At 45.4% G+C, this 25,941-nt stretch overlaps 1 protein-coding gene across 1 annotated transcript in view; it reads right to left on the reverse strand.

Annotated features, from left to right (window-relative positions):
* Nucleotides 1-1,090: 1,090 nt before the first annotated feature.
* The window catches only part of GNA13 (G protein subunit alpha 13), a 43,958-nt gene continuing 19,107 nt past the window's right edge, over nt 1,091-25,941 (reverse strand). The window contains exons 3-4 of the mRNA XM_053893493.1: nt 12,551-12,601; nt 1,091-6,640 (exon numbers count right to left, since the gene is read on the reverse strand). Of these exons, the coding sequence (XP_053749468.1) occupies nt 6,068-6,640; nt 12,551-12,601 (624 nt within the window). The 3' untranslated portion in view covers nt 1,091-6,067. The remainder of the gene's footprint in view (nt 6,641-12,550; nt 12,602-25,941) is intronic.

Here is a 25,941-nt window from a genome sequence, read left to right on the forward strand (position 1 = left end):
AAGAGAAAAGATGAGTGTTATGCTTGGATAGGATTTGACGAGAACAGCACTTTGCCTCTGCGGCCCCCAGCACACATGACCGAGCGTAATCGTGAGAAACACATCAGGAAGATCCCGGGAGAGGGGCGATCTGCAACACACCTGACCCGTGTCGCTTCTCAAACCCGCCACGGTCATCGAAAACAAGGAAAGCCTGAGAACCTGTCATCGCCGAGAGGAGCCGGAGGAGAGACCTGAATGCAAGCGGTAGGCGCAGATGCCTTCGGGAACCAAGAGGGACATCAGGGAAAAACTAAGGAGACCTGAATGAAGGGTGGGGCTTCAGTTAATAACAAAGTAGAAGTATAAAGATTCGTTGTGACGAATGTACCAGACGAAGGCAGGCAAGATGTGCATCGCGGCAACTACGTAAAGCGTGTGGAGCACCGGGGCACTCCACCACAGCTGCCACTCTTCTGTAAATCACAATCTAAAGAAAAAGGAGTGGTTAACGTGTGGGTTTGTTTTTAAAACACCGTTTCAATTACAACAGACCGAAGGGCATTATTCCGGCAGGTGGGACAGACTCCTGAAACGCCCTAGTGCCCTTGAAGGCGCCTTAAGGGGAGGGGCGCCTGGGTGGCTCCACCGGTGAAGCGTCTGACTTTGGCTCAGGTCACGATCCCACTGTTGGGCCCCCGGCATTGGGCTCTGTGCTGAGAGCTCAGAGCCTGGAGCTTCGGAGTCTGTGCCTCCCTCTCTCTCCCTCTGCCCCTCCCCCACTTGTGCTATCAAAAATAAACAAACATGAAGCAAACAAACAAACAGATCTTAAGGGGGAGCGGAGAGGCAAACGAGCGGTCCCCATCTCACCATTCCCACGTGCAAACATGCTAAGTGTCTGGGAACTTCCTTGATGAAGCCCCCGTCTCCATCTTTAAAGGTCGGGAAAAACGGACAGATTACGAAGGAAGGCAAACTATGGCTGGAGATCTGCCGAGAGAGACTTTACGGGCTTTCGGTGACTGCGCTCTGGCTTTCAAACTTTACGCGTCTGCTTTGCACTTTACGTTTAGCAAACTGTTGGTTTAAATAACATCGTAGTATTGAATAGTTTATAAATGTTTATTAAGTGTCAGTAATTTTTACAAAGCGAATATTAATAGCACGAGGCAAAGTTCTTGCAAAGTATGTACAAAAGTAAAAAGCCTTAATGACTAGTAACTCATTTTATAAAATCAAACCATCCTTTCCACTTTCAGACCTCCTTTAGAAATAATTTATTGCCAATCCCTGAACTAAAGCACGGACAGAAAAAAATTTACAACAACAGTATCAGATAATGTGCTTATTAGTTCCTGGAAAGTTATAAAAAGATATAATATGTATAAAAAATCCTAAGCCACAAATACTTTTATACAAAGCTAATACAAATCATGTTTTGTTGGGTACAGGATCTGTGAGGTTGTTACAAAATATACTTTTTGATAAGGCTTCTTGTGGTAAATGAGCTCTCATCACCGTAGAGTAGTACAGAAAAGCCATTAGAAACATTTTGCCGTTCTGCCTTCAAGTAAGAGGTGAAGCTGGTTGTGCTGTTACAAATACGTCCCGAGAATTCACCCCTTCCTGCTCCCGCTGTGTTTCCCCCTTGGTACCATCGAATAGGCGTAACTGAGGACAAAGGTATCACTTATTATGGCAAGAGACATCATCAGCAAGCTTTCTGAATACAAACCCCAATCAGATACCAAGTAGCTAGCATATTTCTGTCACGACACCCACAGACTGAAAGGTGATGCATGGTGGGTCCTTGCACACTTCGATCCATCTGGCAATTTTTATCATTATCAACAGCAGATCTGGACAGATTCCAAAACCTCCCACCAACCGAGAAGATACTGCCCCATCCTTAACTCTTTTTTGTTCCATCTGAGTTCTGGCGTGCGAGGTCAGATGGTCTAGACCTGGATGCCACAAGAATGCACACGTTGACTTCAATGCTAACTATACGTTCAAGTAAAGACACAAGAACGATAGTGGTACAAACACCGCCCTTCACATGATGTTACGAATCACTTACCGGCCTAAGGCTAACATTGCCTTGATGGGACTTGAAAACGCCACAAAGTCCAACCCGTTTCAAGTGTTCAGGCTTAGACTTACACTCCGATCTCTAGCATAAATTCATTAAGCCCTAACCTCGTACCATGAAATACTGGGTATTATACCGTCTGCCGTATTTGGAATGTGGAGACTCATTACCGCCACCCCCCCCCCCCGCCCCCCCAGCTCTCATCCATTCCTCCCTTCCTCGAGTTTACTGGGCTGGAAGGCCAGCCTGTTTCCTGTCAAGAAAGGAAAACCAGTCCCTGTACAGGCAGCAGCACAACGGGAAAATGACAGGAAAACGACACAAGGTGACCCCTGGACTAAGTCAAACTTTGAACTGAAAAAGACACAGGCAAAACTTCTGCTGTTGATTCCTTAAATAAAACTAAAAGCAGTAAAAAGGTTAACAGAGTGTCTTTCTCTAGATTTATTGGGGAGTTTGTTACAAATGTTTGACTAAGCTTTACAGACATGATTTCATGGATTTTAAACAAGAAATTCAGAGTTAACACTGATATTTAGCCTTCTTATTACATACACAGAAATGACATTGCTACAAATTGCAATGCAGAGAACCTTGTTTCAGATGGCTTGGTTTGGGGTTTTGTCTAAATGTATCATTACATAATGAAAGCACCAATTTGAGGCCTTCTCAAATAGTGACTGGAATCTCAGAACAGAACAGAACAGAACTTGGTAACTTTATTCTTCACATAAATAAGGCATAACCGGTTATGTGGACTAATGCTGAAAATACATCTTATCAAAAGCATAAATACAAGTATTTGGGGTTACGCCGGAGGTCAAGATTTACTCATTCTCTCTTACGGGGGGGAAAAAAAAAAAAAAAAGAGCCCACGATTTCTGCTGCGTCCGAACTGACACTTCGAATCATTTCTGGTATCCGCACACTCTTAACTTCCTCCTGCTTTAAACCAGCCACCGTCACCGGGTGCGGGAGGACTGCCCCAGACAACCCCGCCTGAGAGATCGCCCAGAGGATCTTCACTATGTGAAATACCCACCAGGGCGACTTCCAAGAAAACGAAACAAAAACGGAGGATCTTTTTCATTCCACATCACCTTCTCTGGCCGTGGCTGCCGTGTCGCCACCCAAGCGCCTTTTCCAGACAGGAACACTCAAGCGAACACTTGCGATTCGTACGCTGTTTGGCAGAAAGCAACGATTCGGGTCATCAAAAAATAATATTTAAGTGGCAGGGGCAAGCCTTAAATGATGTGGCTCTTCGGAAAACATGTGACAAAACCTTTTCCCTATAAAAATCAAGGCCCAGATGCGTGGTGTTCTTTGACTTATAAGGCAGCTCTGCTCTACGTTTCTTCGAGGCCAATGAGGACACTTGTGTGACATTTTCAAGAATTAAAGGACAAGACATTCAGATTCAAAGAACACAACATAATAGAGGATCAGGCACATCTTACTGTAAATCATAACCAGTAAGACTTTGAAAAGCCAACACACCAAACGACTGCTCTGAGAAACCGGCGCGGTGAAAGCTACGAGCACCCTTTCGTTTGGTCCTGAATTTCACCTCCTCCTTCGCACAGCCGTGTTTCCAAAGGACCCAGTTTTCACAATACAGGTAGGAGACTCCTTCCGATGGTTTTCAAAAGGGTGGACCAAAGCCTTCAGACTGAGCCTCGCACTTCCTCTGTCTCAACAAGCGTGCCATTCAATACAAGTGATCTGCCGCCTCGGGATACGGCCTGGGTTTCACTTTAAAAGAACGGTGAGACATCGGAGGCGGCACATCAGGAAGGAGAGCTCGAGAACTCCCAGGGACAGAAAATAATACCATTACGTACGAGGCGTTCTGACACTGCTTGGAGGCAGTCAAAAGGGGGTCACCGGGGGACTCGTCAGGCAACGGGCCTGCTCCGCGTGCAGGTTGTCAATATTCAACAGGACTGAATAAACAAGACTGACTTGCCTCTTCTACAGGGAACGGACTCGAGCCTCCACTGGAGGCCGACGGTTTTGGCTAGGCCAGGGAACCATCTGCAAAATTCACACACAGACTCTCCAGCAAGAAGTCCCAATGTTACTGTGCACACATTCGGATACTCACTAGCACTGAGGTTGAATCCTAATTCTGTGAACTGGGACAGCACGCTCTTCTTGGCAAGAAGCACCGGCTGCAGAAGGACTCAAACGCGCGTGGACTGCATACCGTGACCACCCGCACGAGGACGCGGGGCTGCGTGTCTGTGGCTCGTGCATCACCGAGGCACGGAAACTGCGAGGCTACCGCAGGTAGAATGGTGCCGGAAGCGCAGGAAGGGTCAGGAACGGTACGAGCAGTCCCTGGTTCGCTCCCTGCAAAGCCCTATTCTCCCGCCAGACAGCAGACGGACCAAGAGCCGCGGCCTCGGAAAGGCCGCGTGAGCCGTCATGCTGACCCATCTCGCAAGGACCTTCTAGGCAACGGAATACCTGAGAACACAGCTCTACAGTAAAGTGGCAGATATCACAGTCTTAATCACAATTTTCAGGAAAAGGCGAAAAGCTGCTGGACTCTGCCAAAGGCCACCGGCCGCGGGCACCTGTCTCTCTAGTCCCGGTCGCATGCCACACAAGCGGCCGGGCGGTGCCCCCAGGACACCAGCCAGCCCGCTGAGCTCACGATGATCAGACCCGTCATCACGAGCCGCTTCAGGGGTGCGCCCGCGGGTCGGTGAGGGGCGAGGAGAGGTCAAACGGGATCCTCTTTCGGTGTGAACTGAAGAAATTACTATTTGTTCTTAGAAGCAGCCTTAAAACATTCCAAATGTACCTCAGTAAAGCTAGAAGTTCATAAGCAATAACGAGACAAGCATGTACGTGCTGCGTCTTTCAGAGAGCCGAGAATGAACGGGAATCTCAGATCATGCCTTCTTGAGTAGCTTGACAGGAAAACTCTGCCCTTGGCAAGCTGCCAAATAAACAAAACCTCCCATGAGCGCCAGGCTGGAGCTGATGGGAACAGGCAGGAGAGCAAAAGAAAAGATGTCTGTGACGGCCACAACAGCTCTCCTCTACAGCGAGGACCCGAATCCTGGGACAGGACGTCAAAGTCCGAGAAGTAAAAGCACAGAACGTCCTGGAGAGGCTCTGTTTATCTAGAAAGCTCCCTTATCAAGCTACTTGCCATTTTCAGTTGCTGCTTGGCCAGAACGTTTCACATATGGCACATTTATTACATGAGATTTAAACATGAAAAGGGCAAATTATATTTCACTCGTTGCTTTGGATCAAAACACTATGTAAGGCATTTGCTTGCTCCCCGCCCCCTGCCCCGTACCATTCGTGAACTTTCGTTAGCATCAGACCAGGAATCCTCATGTAAACTTTAAAACACTAAGTAAGAACATTACCTTGAGAAACCACAGAAATTTTAAAATGAAACAACTGTTGGGTATATAAGCAATTAAAAACACACGAAGGCTGAATCTGCGCGCATCTACAGAATGCCAGTCCTTAGATCAAACTTTTTTCCAACAGGTCACCTTTCAAACAGGTCACCGTAAGGCTCGGCACAGGTGTCGCTGCCGTGGGCAGGGCAGATAAAAAGGGGTCTTGCTTGTTTGAGAACCGGATATTCTTAACCTCATCCCGAGAAACAGTCAAGGGCACCTTCTCTACTTGGCACTACAGGAGAACTCAGCTGGAAGAGGGGAAGAAGCTGAAGGCTGAACTGTACCTAGGAAGACGCTCGGCAGGAAACTACACCCCCCTCAAGTGGAAGCCACAGCGAAACAGATCAAAGGCTGAACTCTGACAGGGATCGGCGTGTGCTATTCGGCAGCTTTGCGCCACAAACCAAGGTCCGCAGGGAGGACGACTAAGGTTTCCTAGAAGTTAAACTCAGAATCAAGACTCTTCTAACTCCTGCTGTAAACTGCTATGTTAAGAAACAAAACACACAGAAAACAATCAAAGGGACACAAGGTATGAAAGCAGCCAGTCTTCTGCACGTCACTGCAGCATGAGCTGCTTGAGGTTGTCATGAAGAATAGTATCCTTGACGTCGCGGAAAACCAGGCGGATGTTCTCCGTGTTGATCGCGGTGGTGAAGTGGTGGTACAGGGGCTTCTGCTGCTGGTCCCGCCGCTTGTTCCGGAAACATTCCACCAGGAATTTTTGGACGTCTCTTAAGCAGTGGGGATCCCCTTCGAATTCTAAGAAATAGTCTTTGATGCTCACAATTCGCACCTTCTCCTCAAGCAAATCTGTCTTGTTTAAGAAAAGGATTATGGAGACGTTGCTGAAAACCCGGTTGTTGACGATCGTTTCGAAAATGTTCAGAGACTCTGTCAGGCGATTGGTCAGTCGATCTTCCATAAGCACCTGGTCGAATTCACTTGAGGACACAAGGAAAAGTATCGACGTCACGCTGTCAAAGCACTCAAACCACCGCTTTCTTTCTGACCTCTGACCGCCTACATCAACCATTTTGAAAGGAACATTTTTAATTTCAAAGTCGTACTCATGAATGCCTTTGGTGGGTCTTCTGGCAAGCAGAATATCTTGCTGTGATGGGATGTAATCCTGGAAAAGAAGACAACGCTTTAGACTCGGGAACCCGGAAGGAATGAGAGTTTCTAACGTACTGCTGCCTGGTCGAGGGAGTGGATATGCAGACAAACTTGCCTTCTGGAGGACTTCTGGCTGCCTTCCTCCAAGCATCGGCACGACTAGTCTCATCACAAAGCGCCAAGGTAGAGTGAACTGTCAGCGAACAGAGACTGGTTCACAATACGCTGCAAACGAGCAGCGCGGGCTATTTTGTTCACCCCCGCTATTCCGGCAGACTTAGGTCTTCCCGACCCGCGGCCTTCACCCCCGCCCGCCGCTGTGCCTCTACCTTTAGTACCAGCCCTCACCGCCCCCCACCCCCGACCTTCCTGCGCACGCGCCCGCCTGCCCACCTGCCCACCTGCCCCTCCTCGGAAAGCAGTGAGGGCTGAAACGCCAATTCGTGCGGGTCACTTCCCAGTGCGGGGTTCTGCCCGCCTCGCTCTAGCTCATTCCAGATGCTCCCTTACTAAGGGACTAAGAACGTGACTAAGAACGCTGACACGGGTCACTCCACGTTAGGACTGCGGCCACACCACGCGCGTGGACAGAACTTGCCTAGCACAGCTAATACACTGAATTCGCCCTGAGTCACCTCCTGGGTTTGCTTCCAGGGTCCGGCCACGCAGCTGGGTCCCAGTGACGGCGCCCCTGCCTGTCATACGAAGGAGACCACACCCGGCCCACCTGCCTTAAAGGGACGGCTTGCGCAAAGACCGAAGGGGCCCCGACCTGGGAACGGGACCAGGCAGCCCGTGACCCCTACAGGAAGCTGCTTGTCTCACGAGTCCCCGACTACCCCTGACGACGTCCTTCCTGATGCACTAGAACTGGTTCTTTCTTCTCAAGCTAGTGTTTTTCCAGAACTCTGACGTAGCTCTTAGGCGATACTGAACAGGAGAGCTCTTGAATGTTCGTTGTCAGGGTCAAACTGTTTTGTTTTGTTTTTTTTAAGTTGAGGCAAGATTATTTTATTTTATTTTATTTTATTTTATTTTATTTTATTTTATTTTATTTTATTTTTTTAAGTTGAGGCAAGATTTTAAAACAGTGCTAATTGTCACGATGCTGTATTTTATGCTTTTCCAAATAGCGTAATATAATTTTGAAATTTTGTCACAATGTGAATAGTTATCTCCTCAAAATGGTACAATGGAGTTAAGAATAAAAAAAAAAAGTAGGCGGTTATCGGTTATCTGTAATCCACACCGTTTAGGACATGACTCTAGGGCCTTCATAAACAATGTCGGGTGTTTCCAGGTTTCCTTTTAGCTTGTGTTCACATACTCACTACTTTCCTTATAACCAGCACATCCACACAATTTTCAGCCTGCCCCTACTTTTTGGCTTAACATTTGATCATGAACGGTTACATGTGCTGATACAGTTGTATTTCATTTTAAAGCAGTATAAAAACACCAACTGGATTAATGGTCTGTAATTTACATAAACATTCTCCTACTAGTGCTCGTTAAGGTTGTTTCTCCAATTTTTTGCTTTAACACAAATTTTGCAATTAAAACTCTCACACATATACTTTTTTTCTTCCTTTCTGGACTATTTCCTGAGATAAAATAACCAGGAATAAGCTTATGAGGTCAAAGATTATGAACATTTTGGTGACCCTGGACACTCAAAGCCTAACTGCTTTCCAGAAACAGGGTACAAATTTACCGCGTGTGCCCGTGCCAGCTGCCTCAGAAACACGCCAGCCCTGGGGTGCTGGGGTGGCTCAGTCATTAAACAACCAACTCGATTTTGGCTCGGGTCGTGGTCTCACGGTTTGTGAGTTCGAGTTCTGCACTGACATTGCAGAGCCTGCTTGGGCTTCTGTCTCCCTCTCTCCCTCCCCTGCGTGCTCTCTCTCTCTCAAAATAAATTTAAAAAATAAATAAACTTGAAAGAAAGAAAGAAAGAAAGAAAGAAAGAAAGAAAGAAAGAAAGACAGACAGACACCAGTCCTAAGGTGTTTGGTCTTTTTAAACTTCTAAGTCTATAGAAATTAAAAGTTCTTTACTACTGCCTCACTTGGAAGCTCAGAAGCTAGTCAGGAAGCTAAAAGCTAATTCCTACGAAGCCTCCAGACCAGGACAATGCGATCAAGTGCTAAGTGGCCTGGCAGAGTATCAGCGATCGAGACTGTGAGTCCCAGAGCTCGCGCTTCACACACAAGCTGTGTGGCCCTGGGCAGGTCACCGAATCCTGTTGTGTCTCCGCATCCTCACGGGTGAGATACGGGTCGTATGGGTCACAGGGGCCTCGAGGACTAAGTGAGGTGGACATGCGGGGCACCCAGTCCAGCTGTTCTGCTGCGCCTCCCGCCAGCATTGCTGGGCAGAGAGGGAATCCAGAAAGCTGGGACCGCCAGGCAAGCTCCCGTCAGGTGGCCCGCGTCTCATGTCTAAAAGCTCACTGCTCACTGCGCTTGGTCATCTACTCGCACGCACACGCGTGCACACGCGCGCGCGCACACACACACACACTCAATCAGAAAACTCATTCTCTCCCCAGCCGACCCCTCTGCACCACCAGCACGCTTTCCTCCCTGCTTCCTGCCCTCCCGGCCCACGACCTCAGAGTTCTTCTAGCCCCCCTGTCACCGTGGACTCTGCCCTAGCATCACTGATTCTATTTCCAATCCTGTTTCTCCTTATTTCCGCCATCCCCCATTTTTTCACCTCCTCCGGTGTGGATTGCTATCTCTCCACTGAATCTCCCTCCCTGCCCTGAATGCCTCGCACCTCTTGGATCTGTCCCTACACCACTCAGACCAACCCCCCGGCACCGTGACTTCAGAACTTACGGTGAGGTTCTTCACTGCATCCGGTCCACACTTTGCTGACTGGCTTCCAAGACCCTCTTTACTCCTGGCTCTTCTGGAACCGGCAGGCTCTGCTCTACATTGTCCAGGCTTACCACACAGCTGAGATCCAGATCTGCCCAAAGCTGCACACCCTGATCCCGTTCCCCGACCATCCACTTGCACAAGTGCAACTGCAAGAACGATGCATCCAAACCCCAGCTAATGCCTTCTAGGAATCTGTTTTTAGAAGTCAGAGCCAAGACTGTCACGTGTCCTTTGTCAGACGGATGTGCCTCCTAAAATTAAACACACCCAGCTGTCTCCCATCTTGGGGGGCCGCAACTCCTCTTCTAAGTCCGCCTCCCCCTTCAGACAGTTCAGATTCATATACCCTTACGGCCCAGCTCCAGCCTCTCCGGTCAAAACACCTCTCTCTGTTCTAGGAACTAACACCATCTTCGTGATCAGTACCATTTAATTGTCCTCTGCGTGGTTGTGTGTATGTTGTAATTCTGTCTCTGACGAGAACGAGTTTCCTACAATCAGGGATCAAAGAGCAAAACAGCCAACACCGAGCACTTCCTACATGGAAGGCACTGTTCCCAATACCTTACCGAGTGCTACGGACTGAACTATGTCCCCCCAAAGTTCACACGCTGGAGCCCTAACACCAAAGTGGTTGTACTCTGGGACGGCGCTTGGAGGACACAAGCAGGGATAAATGAAGTCCTAGGGAAGGGTCTCGATCACATAGTCTTGGCGGTCTTAGAAGAGTTAAGAGATCCCTGTCTCTCCATGTGTATGTGCCGAGTAAAAGCCATGTGAAGAAGCCACAGAGAGAAGGCCACAGTCTGCAAGCCAGGAAAAGTCCTCACCGGAGAATGACCACGCTGGCCCCTTGATCTGAGACTACCAGCCTCCAGGACCGTGAGAAGTAAATGTCTGCTGTTAAGCCACCCGGTCTATGGTATTCTGTCTCAGCACGATGAGCAGACTAACACACAGGGTTTATTTCACGTAACCATCCCATAGCCCCGTGAGGTCAGGTCTCGTACGATGCCCATGATATCAAGAAATTCGGGTTTAGAGATGTCTCTGCCCACACAGAGACAGGCTGTGGGGAGCTGGGATGGGGACCCAGGTGGTCTGGCTGCAGAGCCACGTCCTGGACTCTGTGCTGTTCTACCTCCCAGAGGGTCAGGGGGCGCACGGCTGGGCTTCAACACCCCTGGTACTTCAGAGACGGAGAAGCAAATGCAACCCTGTGACGAGGCTGACACGCCACGATGAATGGCCAGCCTGTAGCACAGCCAGCTTTGTTTTCCCTCCTTTACACCGACCTACTTACTGATCGCAGCGCTTTTTCCGGTTTATTCCAGATGTGGCCTCGGAACTGTTCTCAACCTAAGACTCTGAGCAGCCAGTACAAAGGGGCCTACAGCCATGCATTCAGAAGTTATTTGTTGAGTGCCTGCTGTATGCCACGCATCGTCACTAGGCATCAGGAACTCAACTCTTCACCATCAAGAGATGAGATCCTTGCCCTTATGGCAAGAGGTACAGGTAGAAGACAAGCGAACACGGAAATCACCAACTGTAGAGACAGCAAAGATCTTTGAAAAAAGCAAGGGCTGAAACTGAATACAAGACGAGGGACCTACTTTGAATGCTGTGCTCAAGGAAAGCTGATCTGAAAAGGCAAACTGAGAAGAGCAGGTCAAATCAGCACCGTTTGGTTTGGAAAACATGCGGTAACTCTTAAAAATTAGTTTCCCTGCTAAGGCTCTCTCCATTTGGCCTACGTGTAACTTTTTTTTTTTATTTTTATTTATTTTTTTTTTTAACGTTTATTTATTTTTGAGACAGAGAGAGACAGAGCATGAACAGGGGAGGAGCACAGAGAGAGGGAGACACAGAATCCGAAACAGGCTCCAGGCTCTGAGCTGTCAGCACAGAGCCCGATGCGGGGCTCGAACTCACGGACCGCGAGATCATGACCCGAGCTGAAGTCGGACGCCCAACCGACGAGCCACCCAGGCGCCCCACGTGTAACTTTTTTAAGGCTTACATTCTAACCAGATGGAAAAGAGACCGCGAAATCAAGTCTTACTACGCAGACTCATACGGAGATTCCCGACTTCTGGAACACATGTGTCCAGGAGACAGGCAAGAGAAAAACAAACGGACTTCAGGGCAGACAAGCACAATCTGGCAAAATCCAAAATGAGAGGATGTAAAGTTTATCTTGCAAAAAGAAGGTACATTTTCACATGTCCTAGATACATCAGCATGCCACTTTCCTACTTGCGGCGGGTTTTTCGTTGCGTGTTTTCTTTCAGTTTTACTTTGAAAGGTAACCTCCAAGAACCCATGAGACTGTACTACAACGTATTAGAGAAATGAGCTTTAAAGAGGAGGCAAAGAACGCTGCCGTAAATCCAGCAGGTGCCGGTGACTGTGGGGCCATGGCCTTCACACATTTTCTGAGCGGCAGCAACCTGTCTTCCAGGGAAGTCTCTGGCGTGAGACCGGCACAGACAACAGAGCACACGCCCTGCCCGCGGCAGGCCCGGGAGCCACAGCCAGCCACGGTGCCAGCTGAGAGGAAAATCAGAAACTCTCCTTCCCGGGGTGACTCCTCCTCCTACTTGGTGGTCTCTTCAGCCGGCCTTCAGAATCCAGCCCTCCCACACTGTAACTCAACGCAAAGCGCTTCCGAGCTGAAAAATACCGTTTGCTGAAAGGTTTTGAAATCAGTCAAACAACCCACCGTGTCCCGTTTCTGCTTACACACACACACACACGCACACACACACGACACTGAAGTAGAATAGATAATGTGCAACCTCATTTTCAAACATAAACTTTCTCTGAACAGTTTTATGTTCATGAACCAGAGGACAGGCCATTCTTCAGGGAAAAGGCAGCGATCTGGATGACAGAGGGAGACAAAATGAAGGGAACAGTCCGAAAGCTGCCGCCAGGATGAAGGAAGCAGCAAACAGCTCAATACATAATTTTTCTAAACCTCCTAATAACCTATTGCTTTCAAACAGCAATAAACATAAACAAAAACTTACTGCTTCTCCAAGTTTATCCAAGTTATCCAGGAAATATTTTACGGATTCACCCTAAAAGAAGAAAAAAATAAATAGTTATTAGGGCTTAGAAATGGAAGATTTTGTTACAACAGTTTATATTAAACTGTCTGGCTGCACACTTAATCCAAACATACTTTGTTTAGTCACAAAATTCAGAGTGAACAACTAACCCCACCGAAAGCATACACAACGTCTACTTCTGGCCGAGTGTGGTAGCCTGGTTAGCTTCACAACTGCCTTCCCTGAGCGGCACCCAGTGACCTTCAGCGTGGACGGCCCTGCATGGATGCTTACTGATAGAACTATCTGCGTATCCAAAGGGAAGATGGAATTAAAAGGTGAAAACTGCTTTGGAGATAAACGTACTACTACAGTTTAAGTGTCTGCATTTCTTCCCCCTTAAGTTTATACCAACGGTGGTTATCTTTAGTGTCAAGAGCAAACCAGAGAGGAGGTGAGAACACCGTAAAATCTTCTGGTGACAGGCACTTGCTTGGACAGACATGCCTTGCTCTAGAAGGTTCTGAAAACTGCTGCGGCTTCGCGTCTCCGTCAGGTCTCTTCCTGAGCGTTCACTCAGCCTACTCTCTCCGAGCCCAGATTTCTACTAGAGCTCCAGTCAATTTCCAACACCTAAACTGTATGAGTATACATTCTTAAGAGGAAACACCTGAACAGAGGACAGACAGCTAAGAAGAGGGGAGCCATTTGGGGCAAGAAGGGCTCTGTCTTTCTCCCAGGATGCTCTCCCTGGGCACAGCACCCACCCTGCCCGTGACTGCTTCCACAAGTTCCGGAAGGCAGTGCTTCTGTGATGTTTAGGGGAAATCACCTGAAGATCCTAGTTGACTAGAAGTTCTGATTTGGAAAGGGGAAGGGGGAGAGGTGGGCGGGGGGGGGGGGGGGGGGGGGGCGCGGGACAGGCAACCAACCAATAGTTTCTATAATTCAGGTGATTTCTGGGACATCGAGTTACAGGCCTGAAAGCAGCAATTTTCCATTTTTTTTTGGTTTCAGAATCCCTTTACATATCTTAAGACTCTTGAGGATCTTCTTCATGTGGGTAATAGCTATTAATATTTGTATTAGAAAGTAAAATTGAGAAATTTTTAAAATATTTAAAAATTCCTTTAGGGGCTCCTGGGTGCCTAGTCGGTTGGGTGTCTGTCTGACTCTTGATCTTGTGGTTCATGGGATCAAGCTTCATGTCAGGCTCTGAGATGGTGGAGGGGAGCCCGCTTGGGATTCTCTCTCTCTCTCTCTCTCTCTCTCTCTCTCTCTCTCTCTCTGCCCTTCTCTCGCTCGCATGCTCTCTTTTTCTCAAAATAAGTAAACTTAAAAAAAACCAAATGAATAGAAATTCCTTAAAGAATACCGATGATAAACCCATTCATTGTATGCTAACATATTTTAGTATGGCTCATAAAAGACAGTGAGACATTCATTTGCTTCTGCATTTGCACCTGCTACTATAGGTTGTTCCGGCTGAGTATATACATAAAGCCTGGCCTTTCACAAAAATGTAGCTGGAAAAGGGAGTATTTTAATCAAATATTTTCAGATAATTATAGATATTTTTGCTACTATACCAAAACTTGACAAGTGGTAGTTTTTAAAAATGTTAGTTCACTGTGTTACACGAAAATTCATTGGCTTACACTGCATTTAGAATGGATCTTTGACCCACCCGCTATTTTGTAATGCCAGGCACTGGTCACAGGGAAGATGGCGGGCAACTAAGTAACAGATCTTCCAATGTTGGCATGCTTCCTTACACAATGTTAAGAAAACCATAGTCATCAGGACCTCCTTCATCTCATCAGAAGTCTCACGTACTGGGAAGCTGACAAGCTCACAGTGGTGGGCCAAAACAAGTTTTCTTCAATTTTGATTTTCACTTCAAAGCTCAAGTTTTATCAATGGCAGCAAATACTCCCTCTTCTTTTCCTTGAGGTGACAGGCTAACTTCATGTATTTTCTAAAACATGTATTTTCTGTCCAATGCCCAAGTCTGAGCAAGTTGATGGTTTTCTCGAGTAAAATGGCATTCCGTGAAAAATACGGTTAGTTCAGCTCCGGGTCCAACGAGCTGCAGAGTGCTTTTCACCTACTTCCGTGCCTCCACCCGCCTCCCGCTCTGTCGTACAGAGGTGTGCGCTCTTAGGTGGAGATTTTTTTTGGGGGGGGGGGGGAGACGGAGAGTGTGAGCAGGGGAGTGGCAGAGAGAGGGAGAGAGAGCCATACTCCCAAGCAGGCTCTGCACCGTCAGCATGGAGCCTGATACCGGAATCGAACTCACAAAACCGTGAGATCACGACCTGAGCCGGAATCAAGAGTCGGATGCTCAACTGACTGAGCCACCCGGGCACCCCTCAAAGGCTGAGATTGAAAACAATAATTTTTCACACTCCATTAAGACTCATCTTAAATGAAACTGGTGTGTGTGTGTGTGTGTGTGTGTGTGTGTGTGTGAGAGAGAAATGGCAGCTGCGTGGTGGTAAGAATACCACTTTTGTTTGGAGCCAATGTGTGGATCCGTGCTAAGGTGCTGGCTCTTCACAGCCACTGCTGCTCTTCCTTGGCCACGGGTGCAAGTGGGAACGCAGGGGGAAGGGAGGCGTCGTCCTGGTGTCGTCATAAATCTGAGTGCCGACTCGAGGACGCCCCCGGAGGTCTGTGGACCCCACCTGGACAATCGCCGCCTTCTTGCGCGCCACGAGCAAGTACATGGGTGTGTGCTTGTGGGAGGGGTGGGGGTGTGGGGGGGGTGTCTGGCTGATCTCCTCATGATTTTAAGCAGTGACAGACGATTTTGCTTTTTTCTGCACCTTGTACAGCACTGACAGCACCTAAAGATGACTTTTAGGGGCGCCTGGGTGGCTCGGTCGGGCTCCGTGCTGTCAGCGCAGAGCCTGGGGCCTGCTTTGGGTTCTGTGTCTCCCTCTCTCTCTGTCCCCCCCACCCCCCTCTCTCTCACCAAAATAAACATCAAAAAAAAAAAAAAAAAAAAGATTTTTAGGAGACGGGAAAAAAATCTTCAAGGAATTCATTTCAGATCAATGAAGAGATTATCTGGGCAAACCTGTATGGATATTTTGCATTATATCACAAATTTTAATGTAATATATAAGCCAAAGGGAATTTGGGCTTAATCTACAAATAACATCAATATCCGCATATAGGATTCTTCGTACAACCCAAAAGTATTTATCTTTTTATTTATTATTTTTATTTGTTAATGTTTATTTTTGAGAGAGAGAGAGAGGGAGACAGAGAGAGGGGCGGGAGGGGCAGGGAGAGAGGGAGACAGGATCTGAAGCGGGCTCCACACTGACAGCAGAGAGCCCGATGTGGGGCTCAAACTCACGAATGGTGAGATCACGAGCTGAGCTGAAATCAGACGCTTGACTAACTGAGGCACCCAGAGGACCCACCAAAAGTATTTTAAAAGTCAAATTCAAACAGATAATAACAATTCCGTTATACTGAAGTAGAGCCTCTTGGACAAATACGATAAAAGATAAGTCACTCTGTTTATATATGACTCAGACTAACAAAACTGTTACCCTTTCAGTAATGTGTATATTGAATACTTATGTAATGTCAAACACCTTAAATGAAATTTAGTGAATTTCTAAAAAAGGTGTTTTCTGGACTGGTAGTATTGTGTATCGCGTTTATTGGCTTTTTCCTTGATTTTGGATTTAATATAAATTCACTGTGGAAACTGGTAACTAGAAAAAGGTACAAAGAAGGAAAGAGGCAAGAGCCATCACTTCCACCACTCAGGGGCGACCACCGTTAACATCGAAGATATTTTCTTCCAATTCTAGCTGAAACAATACAAACAAGTTTGCATCCTGATTTTTCCACTTAAATAACTGGGAGGTAAATTTAATGGTCAAAATAATTCCTAGTATTTGTTATACAAAAAGCTAAATAAAACCACTGATCTAATGTTGTGTATTTCAATTCTTTTTTTTAATAAGCACTTTTAATATTTTGAAAGTAAATGATACTGTGATAAACAGCTGTATGTGCTCCTGAATCATGTCCTGAGTGATCTCAGAAGAATTACCAAGGCAGAGAGGTTAGGCATTTTTAAGATACTCACTACTCACTGCCACAAAGGTCCTACTGATTTGCTCCTAGCCAACAGTGCGAAACTGTGATGGAGATGAACTGAGCAGGGGTCACAGGAGATTGATTCGCAGATGTGTCTGTAATAAATTAAGGTGCAATCTCGGAGAAGCCCCACATAGTGACAACTGACGCTTCTCATTTCAGAAATCCCAGAGCAAGGGGGCTGTGTGTGCCCAAGAAAATGATAGGTTCCATATCCAAATCCACAGCAAAAGTTCAAGTACACAAAAACCTTATCTCAATTAGTACTCTGTTTATCTTAACTGAGGGTCAAATAAAAGAAAGTTAAAGTCACCTTAAGAGGAACACATCATCTAAAGCAGCCAAGCTCCCCCTTTCCCTTTAAAAAAAAAAAAAAAAAAAGCTTATAACCAACCCATTGTTTCTGGGGGTCTAGGGAAGTTGGTATGCTCTTTCTAGTGACCTTGCGAATTCAAACTTTTTAGAAAATTATGAGTAGTATGGGTGAAACTTTCAACGAACTTTTACCTTTTTTTTTAAGTTTATTTATTTATTTTGAGAGACAGAACTGTGTTTGTGAATGGGGGCGGGGGCAGGGGCAGAGAGAGAGAGAGAGAGAGAGAGAGAGAGAGAGAGAGAAGATCCCAAGTAGGCTCCACAGTCAGCACAGAGCCCCACATGGCTTGATCTCACAACTGTGAATTCATGACCTGAGCTGAAATCAAGAGTTGTACGCTTTACCGACTGAGCCACCCAGGTGCCCCTGAACTTTCAACCATTCTAAGGAATTTATTAAACATAAATAAAATGTTACAAACAAAAAGATATTTTACTGATCGCTACCTATGACGGCAAGATTTGGAAGTCCATTTTTCCACTTAGCATTAAGGTAATGACTTAATACATTTTGGTATACTAATATAATAATAACATTATATATCATCCAATAACTATTTTAATATAATTGCCACATATGAAATCTTTACACCATTAAACCATAAATTAAAGTAGGAGACCACAAAGTAAAGATTACAAAGAAATTACAACCCCTTATCTACAACTTCTTTTGGTAAGCTCGGCCCCCAACACTCAACTGGGAGCAAAATGACCTAGGTTCTTTAGTCTTTATTTCTCCTACTTGGTGAAACTATTCAGATGTTTCGCTGAAAAAAAAAAACCAAAACAAAAAGACCCCTGTGGGTATTACGTAATAAACAGTACATACACGGTATTATCTTTCTGAAATCCAAACGTTCTTAATTCTGTTAACAAATCTGGATCCAACGATTTATAAGAATGGGTCTGTATTACGTATGCTTTAACTATTCTATTTAAATATGGAAAAGGTAACTTTGTACCTCAATGAGTACCTGTATTCTCTTTTCAAATAAAAAAAAAGAGAAAATCATTCCTATTTGTTCTTCTCTTGGTATTACAAATAGAAAAATAAAAAGTTAAGGTCTTTTCCCTGTCATGTCCTGATTTAACTGCATTCCCTAGACCTTAGATCTTTTAGGTTCAAATTACCACAGGTGTCTGTTTATTGGGGATTCATAATCTCACCCAAATCAAATGATAATAGAGAAATATGCATGTGTTCTTATTAAATTTCAACTTCCACTGAAGGAAGTTTCATCAGTGTAATTTACAAAGTCCCTTGTGCACTTGAGATTGTAGAAAACATTTCTAATTCACTTCCACACATGTGAATGTGTGGATTATCTCTAACAATTATTTACAGTCCCAAATAAAGTGCCCATCTGCCAAACGACTATACTTGGACCAAGCTTTGCCTTCTCCACTATCACTCAGCCAGTGTCTATTCAAGGTGTAAATACTTTAAAACATTATTCCTCTGAAAAAATACAGTATGGTTAAAATAACTCCCTGAACATAAAAAGCTATGTTAATTTACCATTTTAGACCACAGGTGAAACTACTGATCCTTCCATTAGTTGGAAAACCCTGAGTGGGAGGCACGGGAACGGTTCCAGAATCTTTTACTGTGCGCGACTGCAGACTAAAGCCTCCTTCTGTGAAGAGGTCAGCCCCCCCCCCCCCCCCGTTAAGCGACTGTGAAACAATTTTAAACCCATGCACACAAGATGCCCACACGCGTGTGCCTAAGTGTGTGCAAACACACGTGCTAATAAAAGGATAAATACTTTTCTGAAGTGGGTCATTTAGGAGAAATTTCTTAGTCGTTTTATAGAGAGAGGGCTTTACTGAAAAAAAAGAGAGAGAACCTGTCTTTCTACAATCTCAAAAAACAATTCCAAATTAAAGATATAAAATATGTCTCACTTGCGGTCTAATCACGAAGGACGTGGAAAATGAATACGGGACTCTCTGTTCCCAGGAGGCCGGAGCTTCCGAAGACGACCCTGCCCTGTTCGTGCTTTACAGCCCTCGTGCAAACGCACACCTAGTTCAGCACAGGCCCCCGGGGGCCTCCTCTCCCTCCTGCCCCGGAGTGTGTGGTGAAGGAGTATGAATTACCAGGGGGAAATTTCCCTCAAGTATTTTTTCCCAACAGAACGGTTTCAGAAGTGATCCCAAAGTCTTCTAGTGTTCTATTATTAACGTTAAGGAAAAGATGTGAATTCGAGTCCTTTTTCTAACACCGATCTGGCGAGTTTCTAAACTTCTCCAGGCCTCAGTTTAACCGTCAACAAAATGAGGAAGTTCCGTGGTCCGATGGATCATTACTGAAGTTCTGCTCTGGGCACCGATTTCAGTTTGTATAACCGATTTCAACTTAAGTTCTCCTTTCCCTGTATCTCGGGGTCTATGAATCCTAAACCCACTTGTGCTGTGACTCATTATTCAAGTTACGTTGCTCAGGCTCTTGGCTAAGACAGAAGTAACTAATTTCGGGTATCAGGCCAGAAATGCCAGGGGTCTGACGCTCACTTTCTGTTGGTTATGACTTGAGACTGCACTGTAACTTTCCCCAGTCTGTCTGATGTTACCGAAGAGAATTTCTCGTAAAATTGTGACGAAAAGCCATTTCATACTTACGACTTTTAAAATTTAAGATGTTTTCTGTCATCCCTTAGATCTTTTTTTCCTCGGTTCACAACACTGACAGACTATTAGTTCTATGAACTATATTTTGTAAGTTGTGTCTGAACTAGGAAAAGCTTAAAAAAAAAAAAAAAAAAGAAGGAAATAAACTAGGAATAGCCTCAACGTTATCCCTCATTCCCAAGAATCATGTTTCATTAAGATTCTTTGCTTGCAACAAAAGAAGTTAAAGGCCCGGAGTTTAAAGGTAATGGAGAAGCTGAGAACACAATTTAGAATATAGTTTTTATTAAACAAATGTGCAGTCACAGGAAAGCTTGGCAGTTTATTTGCCCAGTTACTGAAAAAGTGACAAATTTATTCAACGCTCTCTTCTGCACAGCTAAAATGTATAAAGGACGGCATTTAGAATCTGCAACTTTAAAAGGATGTGGAATTTAAGCTGGACTTAACTCAGATTTGTTTGTGAAAAGCAAGGCATGCATATTCTAGAAAGCAACTTGGCAATGTGTTAACAGGAGCTTTAAAAATGATCCTCCCCGCAGAACTATGGAAAGGTCTATGCAAGTACAGCGGTGGTACATTACTGCTGGGGCACAAGGAACGGCTGGCCGAGAACCACTGATTATTCCTCTCATGTAACCATATTCTAGAGCAGGGATCCTCCAATACGACCCGCACGCAGGCCAAGTCCGGCCCACCGCCTGTTTTTGTGTGGCCCATTTCTAAGTGGTTGCAGGGAAAAATCGTAAGAAGACTTCATGACATCTGAAAATGATATGAAATTCAAATTTCAGTGTCCATAGATAAAACCGTATCGGAGCACGACTCTGCTCATTTGCTTACGCACTGGCTTGGGCTGCTTCCACGCGGCCACAGCCACAAGTGGTCGCGACACAGGCCTTGCGTGTAGCTCTCTTCACTTTGCACGACACGATGCACCGATGCAATTACAGCCTGAAAATGTCCCAAATGTCGCCGTGAGTGCCTCATGATTCTGTTGTTGTTACTAGCGCATATCCGTCAAAACAAAAAGCAAGAGAGGACTTTTCATGTCCCGCCTTTGAGGCACGATGGGATGTGGATCGTTTTGCTGAACAAAATTCAATGGAGCAGCACTGTGTTTACTATGCACAGACATGGTGGCTACGCTAAGAGAATACGATGTAGTCAACGTCACCAGACTAAACACTCTTCAAAATCATCCCACTCCGGGGCGCCCGGGCGGCTCAGTTGGATAAGCATCTGACTTCGGCTCAGGTCACGATCTCGCGGTCCATGGGTTCGGGCCCCGCGTCGGGCTCTGTGCTGACAGCTCAGAGCCTGGAGCCTGTTTCAGATTCTGCGTCTCCCTCTCTCTGCCCTTCCCCTGCTAGCGCTCTCTCTCAAAATTAAACATTAAAAAACAAAAACAAAAACTATCCCAACTCACAGGAAAGGGACAATCAGAAAAACCACAAAATTTAAAAGGGAAAAGTTCATCACATCACAGCAAGATTTCCTCACAAGTAAGAGATGGAAGGAGACTGAAACTAATGACAGTTTCCAAGCGGCTCAGACTTGCTGGCCATGCAAGGACCACCACTGACTGCTCAGTGGCCTTTTACTCTAGGAATCAGTGCCGGGTCTACAGGGACTAGAGAATTCGCCCGTATGAAGAGTCCGCGTGGGAGAACTACAGATGGGAAGACTTTCAGGGGAGCTGAGAAAACTCTCAATCAGCACAACCTCAATTATGATATGCCACGGGGTGTTACAACTGATGGTAGTCAACATATGTGCGCAGCAGAAAAAAGACAAATTTAGAAAGACCGTCAAAATGACCACACGTTGTATTATTAGGTGCTCTGTGGGAAGTATACGGATCTGTCTTGTGTTACTGAACCAGAAGTGTCAACAATAAATTTAATTGACTCCCACGGACTTAGCCGTCATCGGTTCCATGAATTTTTGTAAGAAACAGAAGCTGAACACGCTGATTTGTCCTATTACCCAGTTCAAGAACTTAGCAGACGTGAATTTTTACTGAGATTTTTGGGACGAACGGATGAACAGGAACTACCTCCTGTGCCTATTGCAGACCACTGAACGGCTGTGGAAACTGGCTTTAGGGACTTGATGACACACGCACCTTAAGGAATTCAACCCCAAACTAAAAGGCCGAGCAGTTTTTGCACAACTTACACGGTGGTAATTCGACAAGTGGCATTATTTTAATCAGAGGCAATGTCGAACTGCTTTGCAGGATTTCTCTGTCGGAAGGCGAAACCAGAGGTGAGGCCTCCGTCCCCGCACTAGGTCTGCGGCAGATCGATCTTTCCGAAATTAAACGGCAGTTCCAGTGCTCACGCTGGCAGCGCACGTACAGATGACAGTTCCGGCAGCATCTTTCAGAGCCCGATGCGAGTGAAAGGGACGCTTTCACTTTTCCAAAATCCACTTCCCTGTGCACGGAGGAGCCGCTGCCTGACCCTCCACCGGAAGTGATAACCTGCGATGCCAGGGACGCCGTGCCAAGAGGCAGCGTCGAGAAGAGTCTACAATTCCAGAGATGTCTTCCAAGCAACGACTGTGCTCAACTAAAGTCACAGGCTCGGGTGGCAGTACCCACCTGTGTGAACAGACTTTTCTTTTTAAGGATGAAATATATAAAGTCTCGCTACAAAGCAGCCTTCATGAATGTTTGCAGTTGATTTTCATGATAGAGAACACTAACACTTGAAGCCCTTACGAAGCAAAAATGTCCATCCCCAAAAGAATCCCATTCTTCTCGTTAGTAGACCTATACTGCAAAACACTGTCCACAATTTTATTATTCTATTTTGAATTTCATTGATTAAAAAACTTGTAGAAATCTGTTTTCTCGTTATATAAATACCTACATAATGGCCTTAATTTTGTCTGTTGGCATGCAAAGTTTAAAATATCATACTTCAGCTCAGGTCATGACCTTGTGGTCCGTGAGTTCGAGCCCCACGTCGGGCTCTGTGCTGACAGCTCAGGGCCTGGAGCCTGCTTCCGATTCTGTGTCTCCCTCTCTCTCTGCCCCTCCCCTGCTTGTGCTCTCTCTCTCTCTCTCTGTCTCTCAGAAATAAATAAATATAAAATAATTTTTTTTTTTAATTTTTTTTTTAACGTTTATTTATTTTTGAGACAGAGAGAGACAGAGCATGAACGGGGGAGGATCACAGAGAGAAGGAGACACAGAATCCGAAACAGGCTCCAGGCTCTGAGCTGTCAGCACAGAGCCCGACGCGGGGCTCGAACCCACGGACCGTGAGATCATGACCTGAGCCGAAGTCGGACGCCCAACCGACTGAGCCACCCAGGCGCCCCTAAAATAAATTTTTTTTTTAATAAAATGAAACAAAACATCACACTCACACTACCTGGCCCTTTTTTTTCCAAAACAATTTTTAATGTTTACTTTTGAGTAAGAGAGAGAGGCAGAGACAGAGTGCGAGTGGGGGAAGGGCAGAGACAGAGGGAGACACAGAATCCCAAGCAGGTTCCAGGCCCTGAGCTGTCAGCACAGAGCCTGATGTGGGGCTCGAACTCACAAAACGTGAGATCAGGACCTGAGCCAAAGTCGGACGCTTTAACCAACCGAGCCACCCAGGTGCCCCATACTACCTGGCCCTTTTCAGAAAGCTTTCTGACTCCAGTTCCAGACCCACGGCCTTATGCCTGGCAGTGCCTCAGCACTTCTAACGTGCTTGCGAGGCGATTCCCAAGCCCACCACGATCTACCAAATCAAAGTCTTAACGAGCTCCAAGAAAAGGGACTCTGATGCAGCCATTCCAGCATCGGTTCAGATCCGGACGTTCGTTTTGCTCAAAATTGGCTTTTATGTTCATTTCAAGACTTTTGGTGTTGACTACACAAAATCAGTTGTGGGTTTTTTTTTAAGCCTCGCAAAAATGCCAAGAATATTAAGAACTGAGAGTAGAGACCTATTTAGCTTTATCTTATTGTTAAAGTAGGTTTCGAGTATCACTTATGTTCAACTAGGTCTTACATGTAGAACACATCAGGCCTTCAACGGACAGCTCTGAATTGCGACATAAACAGTGGAATTACGCCTACGAGTAGAGCCTTCTCTTTCTTTCTCTTTATTGGTTTGCTCACTCAGACATACTTTCCTACCATTCTAGCTGCCTTCCTGTCCACATCCTTAGAGCCTATTTTCAAATGCCTGTCATAGTCCACAGCCTTCAGAGCTAACGCCCCAAGATTTTTATGGTCAAAAATTGATGAACCTGGTAATCCAGTTAGAACACTGTTAAACTGCTACAAAAGCACAAATGAGAAAAATCAGGACTGCCGCTTTCAGCATAGGATCCTAAAGAACTTGTTTAAAACCTCAATTAAACTTACAAAATGAATTTGCTTCGACAACAGACACCCAAACTTTGCATGGTAAGGTAAAGCAACGCAAGGTATTTAATAGGAAGCACTCTACTTTTTTTTTTTTTAAGTTTATTTATTTTTGAGAGAAGGAGGGGCCGGGGGCAGAGAGAGAGGGAGAGACAATCCCAAGCAGCCTCGGTTCTGTTAGCACAGAGCCTGACGCGGGGCTCAAACTCACGAACTGTGAGATCATGACCTGAGCCAAAATCGAGAGTCGGACGCTTAACTGGCTGAGCCACCCAGGAGTCCCTAGCACGCTACCTTTTTACCTGATAAACAGGTAAGAATTACCCTGCAGGATGAAAAGGTCAGATGAAATTCGATCAAGTGCAAAGTCTAAATAATGTATAAGATTTTACTTTGCTACTAAATAAACTGCATCGTTTAAGCTTGTAAAGTGTCTAGAACTTAACTGCAGGACAATTCAGCATGCCTGTAAGTGGCAGAAAACACTGACAAAAAAAGTCATTTAGGAAAAAATAAGCGAATTAAAAAGTATCCCATTTTTACGTGTTGAAACCTTTTATTATGAGACCAGCATTACCTAAAATAGTTTTCGGTTTTAAAAATAAACATAACAGTACAAGAAATATTAGAGAAAATCTGTATTACCAAGGTAATTAAGCAGTGAGACACTGTCTTCTGAAATCTAAGTATACATGTGATTCTGAAAATGACAGCATACCTCAAAGTTAATTTCCAGTTTCTCTTTATATAGGGAACCAACCAGCAAAGTGCTGGTGCTATAAACAGCAAAACTTTCCCGAAGAAGTACCAGTAAACTACAAAATAGATGTCTGTGTTCTGAAATGGCTAAGTCCAATGGCTTAAAGCTGTTTACATACTTTCCATGCATAGTAAGTCGGTCTCCATTTGCAAGTTTGGAATATTTCAAAGAGGAAAAAGGATCAAGAGATGAGAGAAAACTAGAAGCCGGTTTACTCCTCAAATTGATTACACCTGTAAGTCACACTGCCAAACTGCATCGCCTCGATCGCCACAACAAGGTTTCGGTATGCGTGTAACATGCCTTTCTTTATTTCTCATCAGTCTCTTAATTCCCCAAACTAGGCTAGATCAAAGTTTTCCGAGTGTTCGTTAGGCAGGCTTCATTAAGCATACTTTTGGAGAAATCCATTCAAAAGGAAACATCCATTTGCTTTTACAAGTGACCTGTATGTTTTTTTGGGGGGTGCCTGGGTGGCTCAGTTGGTTGAGCGTCCGACTCTTGATCTTGGCTCAGGTCACGAATCCAGGATCGTGGGATGGAGCCCCGCATCGGGCTCTCCACGGAGCATGGAGCCTGCTTAGGATTCTCTCTTTCCCTCTAACCCTCTCCCCAGCTGTGTGTGCATCTTCTCTCTCTAAAATAAAAAATTAAAAAACCTAAAAAAAATATAAGTGACCTATATGTTTTTTAATCAGTAATTCATATTTGTAGACACTAGCATTTCAGCCCTGCAAATATCACGGTGAAGCCATATCTAAATAAGAAGCCTTTAGGACAACATTCTACAAACAGACTTTGCGTAATGTAAGCCTTTCCACCTGGCATTTACTTATATAGGTTTACAGTTAAGACTCAAATGCCAAATATAAATAAGGTACAAACCGGAAAAGTCTGGGGTGAAAGCTGGTTAATGAATCAAGACTCTCTGTGTCAATCTAAGGATGTGGCTAATAACGAAGACAGAAGGTAGTAGTTTTTATTATTCAAAGACTCAATTTCCCATCTTATTTGTCCTTTCTTTCTTTTCTTCACAGAGTCACATGAAATATGAAAGTTACCATATTGCTCTGCTCACACTATTTATCTAAAATCTAAGAT

This window comes from Panthera pardus, unplaced genomic scaffold (genome assembly GCF_024362965.1).
Source record: "Panthera pardus isolate Hobbes unplaced genomic scaffold, ASM2436296v1 HiC_scaffold_3, whole genome shotgun sequence".
Classification (NCBI taxonomy): Eukaryota; Metazoa; Chordata; class Mammalia; order Carnivora; family Felidae; genus Panthera; species Panthera pardus.